We start from the raw sequence: 12,299 nt of genomic DNA, 5'->3' as shown, positions 1-12,299 counted from the left end.
ACACCTGCCCAAACACGTCACCATATCCGTGAACAAACCTCAATTAAATTACATTTATCAGAATAATAACAAGAAACGCTCCCACCCTCCCTCAAAATAAATACAAAACAAACAACACATATAATTTGCAACATAAAACGTATGCGCTGAATATTTGCACTAGCCCAAGGCACCCAGGCTTTGTTGCATGTTGGCAATTAACGACATTCGTTTACAGGGTTTACAGGAGACACTTTGAAGCGAACGACAATTACAAATTATTTTTACAGTCCGACTTGCAGTGTCCTTCAACGTACCCTCGGCGTCCTCTCTCTACATGGCTCTCGTCATTCACAGTGCAAGATCCGGGGGTGGGGGGTTGAGGGATTTGGAGGGCGCTGTATCATTTCACGGCGTCAAATACTGACAATACTTGGACAGACAGCGTGAGTTCCACTCTAGGGGATGGCTCCATAAATTCCGCACTGTGCTGTGAATTGTCTAACGTAAGGCGTGGATTGCCCAGCTGCCAGTCCAAGACAAAATAAGCGAATCAAAAAAGCTAAAGTGCGCTTGCAACAAAACTCCAATAGAAACCAAACAAACAGATACCAACACTGTCCAACTGAGGTTTCCAAGACGAATTAGATTTTTCTCAAGATCAAAAAATGTTGTTTCGTACATAAATATCTAATAGAAATCCCAGGTATAACCTTATCATTAAATAAATACCAAATAGTCTGTAACGAACGTCAAAATGAAGACAACGACAGAAGCTCAAAAGAAATACAGATAAATCGGATTGGCCTTGGTTTCATGTCGGAATGCAGTTCAGTTGAGCGCACGGCACGGCTCGAATGTCCACTTGGTAGCTCCACCGAATACTTCGATGTTGGACTCCGACCAAGAGAATACATTGCCAGTTTGCGCTTTACTGTTGCAGGTTGCCAGGTTATAAATATCCCCGATGGAAAGCTTCCTATCCCACATGTTGAGATTTGCTAGCTCACCCACGTATGCTTGCGTGGCGTCGAAACCTCCCCCCAGCGTGTCCTGCGGAGCAACAAGATGACAAGTTCAAGGTTAGTGGCGCGAATTGTGGGTACGCGCGTGGCCTTTCTTTTACGCATGGCCAATCTATTACAAATGTGTGTAATAAGCTAATCATCCTGTACTGTATTAGGAAGGAATACAATTGTCCTGTACCATGGAAATGCATCGATTTCTATTTCTAACTATCATAAAACTATAATAAAAAGCAGCCACTCTTCGTGACAGGTCAATCACAACCGAAGCCCAAATTTAACCATTTACACACGTTATTTGCTTTTCATGACAATATATGCCTATTACTCTTTAATTGCTACAGATTTGCCACTTAATCTGAAGTGGATTGCGCATTGTCCCAATTGAGTGGGGGTATTCTACGATATCTAGCTCGAGGGCCTTAATTCGATGGCTACGTCTTAATTGTCAATTTCGTCAAGGTCTCTCAACTTTCCCATTACTTGAATATTCCTTTGATCATTGGAGAGAGAACGTGCTCTAATATTTTCATTACTAATGGATATAATGATTTCCCCCAGGCCATTTATCTCAATATATCACGACTTGCATACCAATGTAATACAAAGTTAGTTCATCCTCATTTAGTGAACCCTCTTACCTGCTCTTGTCCCAGTACGAGGACCCCCTGCGGCTTGATGGGATGGTATGGCGCCAGATTCTCTCCACTGCCCCGCAGCACTCCGTCCTGAAACGCCTCCCACATCCCGTCGCGCGTGGTCCAGGTGATGCAGATGTGATGCCACTTCCCGTCGTTGATGATGAACGGCAACTTGGCCACCTGCAGCATGGACAGCGCACCCATTACTGAATGTTCAAATAGGCCTGGCCTAGAACTAATGATTGCTACGGTTTTTTATTTTTTCAGACATAGCACTGGCTGTAAATGCAATATTTGTATAATTAAGTTGCTTGTCACGTCTCCATAATTTTCCCAGACATTGCATAATGCTGCGAAGTTTAATTTGCTAGTCTGGCACACCACATTTGCGCATGGCGATCTGACCATTTTGCCTATAACCAAATGCTGTGTAGAATATGCCATTGCCGTCAGCGATCATTACCTTATCATTGATGAGTATCTCCATCGGGTTATTTCCCCACTCAATCAGCACCAGCTCGTTGGCCTGCCCTGTGACAGCGTAGGAGAAAGGTGTGCCCACTCCGGGCGACGCGTTAGATTTAATCCACAGACACACGGTGAAGGCATACATCTCCGGCAGGGTTCTCTTGGCTTTGGCGTACATGTAGTTGGTTCTCAACGGGAATGTCAGCTGGAACTTGTCCAGTGGTCTGTTGTCTTTCCCACCTGCGGACGAAACGTAGGCCTACTTGTTTACCTTTCAGTGATTTCTATCATTTACATTGCACTCATAGGCCTATGTTATAGTCAGTTATGTCATATCATGTGATTGATTGATTTATTCATATACGTGGTTTGCTCCACCAGTAGAGATGTTCGATCCCTAACTAAAGGTTTTCTCCTTTCTTTTTAGTTTTTTGACGATGCTCTGATTTATATAATTGGCTTAGAACAGACTGCATCTCTCTCCTAACCTATTATCTGCGGTATGATGTGACCACGTGAGCAGGGCAAACGGAATTGCTCTCTATCTCTCTCTCTCCCTCTCTCTCACTCACACACACGCGCCACCCCTTTCTAACCTCCAACCCGCTCATGCTCCCCATCCCTTTCGGGTTGTCAGTAAGGAACTAAACCTTGATTGATGTTCCAAAATGTGCCTATCGGTCTCCAACACTGTGCGCGCTTTATCAAGCACTGCGCACATCGTTAAAAACCCTCTGGTAAAGTTCCTGCGCGGCTCTGTCCCCTACAAAACCAACGACTCTCGTTCACAGTCACTGGAAATAAAGCGATCATTGGCTGTCGCTCCATGCCACGTTAATTATTATCCCAGCGTGGCATCACTGTGTTAATATGAGATATGCAAAGCAATGCAGCTACCTCCCTCTCTCCATCGCCCATATCCCATTACGCACTGTGGTGAGAACTGTGCTGCGGCAAGCTACTGTGGTTTGCGGGTTTGTAGTGATACCTCATGTGCACCAGGCAATTAACCAAGTGAAATGTAGGGTTGTTTTTAGAAATTGACATTGTTTTAGACATATAAACAATTGAGTGAGGCAATTCCACCACATTTGGATTAATTTTTTTTACTATTAAAACTTTATGCGCAACTTATCAAAATAATGTAATAAGTTTAGTCGTTTGTATAAGCAAGCATTCACATGAACATAACTATTATATTGACTGTGTACATTTGGGCATGATCTCTTTGTCTCATATCTCACTCACCTTTCTCTAGGTCCGTTATCCGGTGATGCATGGAAGTCAGCGTGGACTCCACTCGGTTCCGCTGGTCCGTATCGTTTTTCTGACCCGGTTTGGTCTCCTCCAGGGTGTTGACCCGGGACAGCACCTGCTTCTCCATATCATCAATCTTGTTCTGAAGCAGGTCTTTCAGACTATTCGCCTGGGCCGTACCGTTGTTTCGGCTGTATTGCTGTACCATGGAACAAGGACATAGGAACAGATAAGAGGGGATTAAAATAACTTTGGGTTTAAATAAACACTCCTACATGCACGAGGCGGGGCTCGTCGTGGGTAAAGCTCTGGTGCTTAGCTCGTTTGTGGAGGGCTTACTGCCTCGGCAATTTGCATCAAATGCCTAAATTGGTCCAAAGATGAGGCGTCTGTCTGTCCTTATCAGGAGTGTGGTGCGGCTTTATGTAGTGCTCTAGAGTAATCACTTTACGACTGGATGCGGAAAAAGAGCTTTAAATATGTCTATAGCATTAGTGACTGGACTGAAATAACCCTATAGTAAGCAATTCACAACTATATAGAGCTCTTATAACTAGCACATTGAGCTCTACGTGCTATACAACCGAGCCGATTGGAAACGCGTAGAATGGATTAAAAGTTGATTGAAAGCTCAAACTGCATTCCAAATTACTAGGTCAAAATAGGGAGGTCAAACAAACGCCAATGCATACCTCAAGATTCTCCAACCTCTGTTTGAGAGTCTGTAAAGTCTGTCCTAGTTGAGCGAGAGTGTCCTGAGGACCCCTTGATACGTCCCCCATAGTGTTCTTGGCGCCCGGTACTATTCTCCGGCCTCCCGCTCCCGCCTCGGGCAGACTCTGGCTCTCACACCGGCTCAACTTGGACGTTAGTTCCCTGATTGTCTCCTTTTGGTTCATAATGGTCTCCTTTTGCTGTAACACGGTCTCCCTCAATTGCATCACCGTCGTCTTCAAATCCTCTGCCGGACCGCTGTTCTGCATCGTAGCCGCGCACAAGTCCATATCCTTGGGCACAGACGTGCAAATAAACTGGGTCTGTCCGAAATCTTGCGTCGACCCCTCCAAAACCAAGAATGAAAGTAGGAAAAGTTGCCAAGAGTGTCCCTCAATGATTCCAGGCATGTTTCCTGACATGTGTGTGGTGTTGCAGCAGCTGAGTTTGTTTTCGGGCAGTTGGTTTCAGCACCACGGAGCTGTCCCCTGTCTGTAGCTGTGAGGTTTCAGTTCTGCTCGTCCTAGATTTTATAGGCTAGCCACAGCCGGGATGAGGGCAGCGTTGAGGCAGGTTCTCTGCAGCACAGTGGGGAGGAAGCAGGTTGTGCTGCTTAATCACGTCCAGACTTTTATTTAAGGTGGACCGAGGCGAGTAGAAGCATATTGTATATTTTTTACACCACTGCATGACGTGAGTCGTGTACTATTATGTTGTCAAGACCAAGTAAGATAGAGCACTGCTCTACTGTTTTAGGAATGAGTTTCTTAGACTGCTATTATTATGGTCTGCAATTCACATTTACAAATACAGAAGTGAGAATAGGAGAAGATGAACTTGTTTTACCAGGAGTAAATATATTATAGATGGCAGTCTGCTTTACATTCTTTACATTCTGAAGTTCAACTGGCATTTAAATCCATCCCAAAAAACATTTTTTATTAGATTTAATTACTGTCGTTTCGAAGTCATATATCAGTACAGTGCATTGAAGTGATTGAATTTGAACTAACTCGTGTATTGCATTAGGCCAAGTATAGCCTATGTGTCTGAAGTTCCACCTTAAAGGAAGCCACTCCCCATGCCCCTAGAGTGAGGATCCTGGCAGAGTCCCTCTCTCTGACTCTCCCACCGAGTATTCTCTCTCTCTTTCTTTTTCTTTCTCTCTCTCTGTCCATCTCTCTCGCTCTGTCTCGCTCTCTCTCCATCTCTCTCGCTCTCCATTTCTCTCGCTCTGTCTCTCACGCTCACCTTCCACCAGTTGGCGTGTCTCATTCATCCCCATATTTCCCCACAGACATGGGTTTATCTGATGCAATCTCGGTGCAGTGTCATGTTTTATTTCCCACGTGGGGACGAGATGTCACTCATACAATGAATCTACCTGCCTGTGTGTTCATCACACAATATATTATGCATGACATACATTCAGATTAAAAGTATTGCATTAGGCTATTAATATTTTGCCCATAGTCTGGACTCCTTAGTCTGAACTCCTGGATGCCATAAGAAAACTTGAAATTCTGCTTATGGAAAATATTTTTTTTCATGTGGGTGGTAGGCTACAGAGGATTCTGGTTCAAATGTGTCTCTGGCATATTCATTGCAAGGAGTTACTTTATTCACTTTATTCAAGTGAAATGATAATTAATTGTCTGCACTATACCTTCATCGGACCAGTTGGCATCAAGTTTCTCATGTGTGCTCGTCCATGCAAGAATAGACAATATATTGTCACCCAATTCAGCAACCCACAAAAAAAACGTTAGTCAAAGTTAATGCATGAATCATGAAATTATCTTAGGCTAAGCAAATAGATAATTAGTCAGTGATTGAGTCCATGTAGGCTACATTTCCTCACAGAGCAAACAACGTCCTCACAAATGCGGAGTCAAACGAAAAGGAACGGTGAAGTAAGGTTTTTCAAACCCTCACCATTCATCCGAGGGGTGCTAAAAGGATATGAAATTAATTTAACATGTTGTTGCGTAACAAGCACAGAGGCTATCACATGAATATGTATTAAATACAGGGAGGGAAAACGCGCCATTTCACAGATGTCACTGGAAATATTTGATTTCCCTTTTGGAGCGAGGTGAGAGAATTTACCATCTCATTACTGAGCTGCTGGGAATGATCGGGAAACGGATTTTAATATAGCGACAGCCAATATATAGTGTCTTTGGTGAGTCTAGTTGGCCTAGCCAACTGGGCTTTAACCGGTTGAATCAACGTAATTACAACCAAAACAATTAATGCGATGAGGTGGGAAACTGATTGGATTTGAAAAAAAATCATCAACATAAGGGAATTTCGTATTTTTTTTAACCCAACTTTTGATCTAAATCCAATGACATGGTAACCTTTTTTTCGTTGAATTCACTTAGTTGACAACTCAACCAAATGTAAATCAAAACGTTGAACTGACGTATGTGCCCAGCGGAAGGCTACTTACTACACTTCAGCATAGCTCTTTTTCTCTCAACCAGTAGGCCTATGAATGAATCAGCACTGCACCAATACAGCATCGTGGACAACAGCATAAGTTGTTAGCCTATAGACTCGGTCCTCTTGTGAAACAAATGGGCACTCAAACCCTAGACTTAATAAAGAAGCTTACCATTGTTTTATCAACTGAACATATAGTTGTATAAGACTTTGTGACACGGAAGCGGTCTCGGTCAAAAAACAATGGCAGAAATTCGACAGACCCATCTGTCTAGTTGAATTGGTTTAATTATCGATCGCGTGCGATGTAATCAGCAAGGTGATTCCCGCCTATGGCAGGAAAAAGTCAAGATAACAAACGGTTAATGGCAAAGTCTAATTGCGCCTGCAAGAGCTCATGTTGAAAATCCCCCTTATCTCAGCACATAAACAAGGCGCTTCTACGTCTCAAATTGCACCCTATTCTACAGTGCACTACTTTTTATTTTTTACTTTGCAAGTCAGTTAAGAACAACTTCTCAATTTCAATGAGAGCTTAGGAACAGTGGGTTGTTCAGGGGCAGAAGGATATATTTTTACCTTGTCAGGGACTGGATCTTGCAATCTTTCGGTTACTAGTCCAACACTCTTGCCACTAGGCTACCTGCCGCCCCGCGTACTGGGTAGTGGCAGGTAGTAAGGCAGGACTTTGGTCAAAAGTAGTGCACTATACAGAGAAAAGGGTGCCGTTTTGGAAAATAAACATTTTCAGCCTTTGCTATTAGGGCGCACTTACAGTGCCTTGCGAAAGTATTCGGCCCCCTTGAACTTTGCGACCTTTTGCCACATTTCAGGCTTCAAACATAAAGATATACAACTGTATTTTTTTGTGAAGAATCAACAACAAGTGGGACACAATCATGAAGTGGAACGACATTTATTGGATATTTCAAACTTTTTTAACAAATCAGAAACTGAAATATTGGGCGTGCAAAATTATTCAGCCCCTTTACTTTCAGTGCAGCAAACTCTCTCCAGAAGTTCAGTGAGGATCTCTGAATGATCCAATGTTGACCTAAATGACTAATGATGATAAATACAATCCACCTGTGTGTAATCAAGTCTCCGTATAATTGCACCTGCACTGTGATAGTCTCAGAGGTCCGTTAAAAGCACAGAGAGCATCATGAAGAACAAGGAACACACCAGGCAGGTCCGAGATACTGTTGTGAAGAAGTTTAAAGCCGGATTTGGATACAAAAAGATTTCCCAAGCTTTAAACATCCCAAGGAGCACTGTGCAAGCGATAATATTGAAATGGAAGGAGTATCAGACCACTGCAAATCTACCAAGACCTGGCCGTCCCTCTAAACTTTCAGCTCATACAAGGAGAAGACTGATCAGAGATGCAGCCAAGAAGCCCATGATCACTCTGGATGAACTGCAGAGATCTACAGCTGAGGTGGGAGACTCTGTCCATAGGACAACAATCAGTCGTGAATTGCACAAATCTGGCCTTTATGGAAGAGTGGCAAGAAGAAAGCCATTTCTTAAAGATATCCATAAAAAGTGTCGTTTAAAATTTGCCACAAGCCACCTGGGAGACACACCAAACATGTGGAAGAAGGTGCTCTGGTCAGATGAAACCAAAATTGAACTTTTTGGCAACAATGCAAAACGTTATGTTTGGCGTAAAAGCAACACAGCTGAACACACCATCCCCACTGTCAAACATGGTGGTGGCAGCATCATGGTTTGGGCCTGCTTTTCTTCAGCAGGGACAGGGAAGATGGTTAAAATTGATGGGAAGATGGATGGAGCCAAATACAGGACCATTCTGGAAGAAAACCTGATGGAGTCTGCAAAAGACCTGAGACTGGGACGGAGATTTGTCTTCCAACAAGACAATGATCCAAAACATAAAGCAAAATCTACAATGGCATGGTTCAAAAATAAACATATCCAGGTGTTAGAATGGCCAAGTCAAAGTCCAGACCTGAATCCAATCGAGAATCTGTGGAAAGAACTGAAAACTGCTGTTCACAAATGCTCTCCATCCAACCTCACTGAGCTCGAGCTGTTTTGCAAGGAGGAATGGGAAAAAATGTCAGTCTCTCGATGTGCAAAACTGATAGAGACATACCCCAAGCGACTTACAGCTGTAATCGCAGCAAAAGGTGGCGCTACAAAGTATTAACTTAAGGGGGCTGAATAATTTTGCACGCCCAATTTTTCAGTTTTTGATTTGTTAAAAAAGTTTGAAATATCCAATAAATGTCGTTCCACTTCATGATTGTGTCCCACTTGTTGTTGATTCTTTACAAAAAAATACAGTTTTATATCTTTATGTTTGAAGCCTGAAATGTGGCAAAAGGTCGCAAAGTTCAAGGGGGCCGAATACTTTCGCAAGGCACTGTATGCATAGGTCAACACGTTAACGTTCATTATCTATCGCCCAGGCCCAACAGGCAATACAATAGCTGTTTACCATATGGGAGCAAATTAGCCAGTGTTCTATGCATTAGATCCACAGTACTGTAAACGATCAAGCTGAACTCTAACCCTGCTGGGACGTAAGCCAATCCTACTGGGAGACCAGAGTCGGCCCAGCAGCTTGCCTCGGTTATATATTCATATTTATCCTTCATATCTACTGCATAAGAAAGAGCAGCGCCATATGCTCAGCCAAACGCTTCCTCTCCTCTACTTGATATCTCTGCCAGTCTTTCCTAATTTTTTTTAGACAGGAGAAGTTGCATAAACGAACAGAGTTGTGACTGAGGACTCTGGGCATATTTTGTCATTTTTAATTAGTAAGCTGATTTGTAGTCTTATCGGAACGTTTGGAGCACTTTCCACTAAGATGACAGCCGTTTACATGCCAGAACTTAGGATCAATTAAATGTGGACAAATGTAATGACCCTGCGATGGTTCACTGTTCCACTGCACCAACCCTGTGAGTCGATTGCGGTCTGTCTCTACCTAGCTGCATCCCTCCAAAATTGTTTTAAATTCAATCGAAAATGTCGCTGTTCCCAGCTCTCAATGGTCCTTTTGGCCCCTGTGCATCTCACCTGAGCAAAAACCTAGGGGAACAACGGGTCTTGTTAATAGCACCAAGTCCGTTCAGAGGCTGTATACGCTAGCTCTAGTTTAGATAATGTAGCATAGCTGGACACGTCCCAAACGGCACCGTTTTCCCTTTATAGTGCAACACTTTTGACCGTGGGGACCTTGGTCAAGAAAGTAGTGCACTAAAAAGGGAATAGGATTCAATTTGAGATGCAAAAATGGGAGAATGGACTGCGATCGGTAATAATCAGTCTCCCTGTGCCTCCTGAATTATGCAAGGCCTTTTTAACAGAACCCAATATCTAAGAGCACAGATAGAGAAATACTTTATAACACTGTGCCTGCCTCTGCACCACTACTCCTTTATATGACCGGCATCTGCAATGGCCGGGAGGAGGAGGGGGCAGCGAACAAGCACAAACAAACCAAGGCTATGGGTGCTTCCCAAATGGCACTATATTCCCTATTTAGTGTACTACTTTTGACCAGGATAAAAAGTAGTGCACTGTATAGGGTGCCATTTGGGCTGCATGGACCCATAAGGCTCTGATAAAAAGTAGTGCACTATATAGAGTATAGGGTGCCATTTGGGATGCATCCCTGTGTCTGAAATTTTTATGTCTTCTGTATGTTGTGTGCACCATAGGTAATAGGGTGCCATTTCAGACGCTCCCCAAGAAAAGGTTGGCTCACAGCTATATGGAATGGTTCAGAGAGAACACCAGTTTTAGCAATGTTTATGCAGTGTATTTGTTTACTGTCCAGTACTGCTTGGTTGGGAAAAAAACTGTGTTTAAACACAGTAAGTTTATATTCTACTGTGAGTTTAGCCCTATATGTTTTCCTGCTTAATACTGTAACTCTGAGAATTTGCTGTAGACAAAGAGTTTAGGCATTCCAGTCCCCCCTGGACGCTCCCCTGTTCTTCCAGTCTTGTTATCTCCCTTCCCATCATGCCATAGGAGTCTGTCTGTCTGTCTGTCTCTCTCTCTCTCTCGAGCTCACCGTGGGTGGTTTCCCATGGGGAGTATGGCTGGGGAGGTAGGGATTTGGGATGACAGACCGAGACAGGATGGGGTGAGCCAGACATGGTGAATGGCTCTGTCTAGAGGTCTATGTCTGACCCATTCTTTCCCAAGGGTGTCCATGTGTGTAGGTTAGACATGCAGGGAATGATACAGCCGCTAATAACAGCTCTGCAGCCCCATTGTCAATGGCACACAGCTCTCAGTCTAGTACAGTGCTCAGTTATCTTAACATCACCTTGAAGAGAGAGTTCACCCATACTTTACGATTAGTTATGTTAGCATCAATAACCTGTAGAAATATTCAGTATGGAAGGGATAATCAACGAGGGGCTATGCGTTCTTTGGAAAAGAATGAACGACGTGGAAGGTGTGTTCCATGACGCACTAGAGAACACATAGCGCCCTGAGTTGATAACCGTTTTATACCACGGCTATCATTTAACACATTTGCGTCTAGAAATGTGTTTATTTGCCAGTAGAAATGTGTTCAACATCCACTGAAGTAGCTCGAACATGGAAGAATGAACTATCGCCATTGAGTTCTACTGTGCAAATGTACCGTGCGTTATAGGGAATTATAAACTGGGTGGTTTGAGCCCTGAATGCTGATTGGCTGACAGCCATGGTATATCAAACTGTATACCATGGGTGTGACAAACATGTATTTTTACTGCTCTAATTACTTTGGTAAACATTTTATAATAGCAATGAAGCACCTTGGGGGTTTGTGGGATATGGCCAATATACCATGGCTAAGGGCTGTATCCAGGCGCTCTGCGTTGCATCGTGCATAAGAACAGCCCTTAGCCGTGGTATATTAGCCATATACCACACCTCCTCGGGCCTTATTGCTTAAATATACCATGGTTAAGGGATGTGTTCAGGCACTCTGTGTTGCGTCGTGCATAAGAACAGCCCTTAGCCGTGGTATATTGGCCATGTACCACACCTCCTCGGGCCTTATTACTTAAATAATGCACACTCTAGAATGTCCTTCAAGCCTATCACAAACAAGTATTCAACAAGGCCATGGTATAAATAGACAATACATTTCTACAGGTAATTATGCTAACATAACTAATCATCAAGTTTGTTTGAACTATCTCTTTAAACTAATGTTAGGATAATATATGCCATAACAAAATATACTCAAACTAAACTATTGCTTTAAGCCCAGCACAAGACTTGCCACTGCACACAAAGCACTGCCATCCTGTGACTTATTCCCCACACATTAAAACTCAGTGACAAAAACAAATACCAGGCACTCTTTGTTCTGCAGGCGCTAAGCTAACTTCATAGCTAATAATTCTCCTGTCTGCATATTAGCGCTTTCGCAAAGACAGCGCTGTTTATCAAACTACCTACACTACTGGGCTTCTTGGGCCTCGTCCAAAACAAACAGCCTCCCACACTTCCTGATATAGCTCTTCACCTACGACAAGTGTGTGGTCGAAAAACGTGTTCAGATGGGGAGACAGATTTTCCCTTAACTTGCCGTAAGATTTTAATGTTACGCGCCAGTTCCTCGTAGATACTGTAGTAACCATAACAAATGACTGTTTGGAAGCATGCCACAGTGTTAACAGTTGGTGGTTCTAATGAGTGGACAGCCCCAGCAGATGTGTAATTGGTGGTGTGTTAGTCAGGTTGTGTCTCAAATGGTACCCCACTCACTATATAGTGC

The 12,299-nt window shown here is 43.3% G+C and overlaps 1 protein-coding gene across 1 annotated transcript; it reads right to left on the bottom strand.

Annotated features, from left to right (window-relative positions):
• Positions 1–676: 676 nt before the first annotated feature.
• On the bottom strand, positions 677–4,581 carry LOC139369625 (neuronal pentraxin-1-like). Its single transcript, XM_071108891.1, has 5 exons — positions 4,063–4,581; positions 3,362–3,569; positions 2,109–2,353; positions 1,646–1,825; positions 677–1,032 (listed from the first exon to the last, which is right to left on the bottom strand). The coding sequence occupies exons 1-5, from the start codon at positions 4,504–4,506 to the stop codon at positions 811–813; spliced, it is 1,299 nt and encodes a 432-aa protein (XP_070964992.1). The 5' UTR covers positions 4,507–4,581; the 3' UTR covers positions 677–810.
• Between the last annotated feature and the right edge of the window lie 7,718 nt (positions 4,582–12,299).

This window comes from Oncorhynchus clarkii, chromosome 17, assembly GCF_045791955.1.
Source record: "Oncorhynchus clarkii lewisi isolate Uvic-CL-2024 chromosome 17, UVic_Ocla_1.0, whole genome shotgun sequence".
In the NCBI taxonomy this organism is placed as follows: Eukaryota; Metazoa; Chordata; class Actinopteri; order Salmoniformes; family Salmonidae; genus Oncorhynchus; species Oncorhynchus clarkii.
Note: the sequence above shows the minus strand (reverse complement) of the source record. Positions and strands in the feature narration are given on the sequence as shown.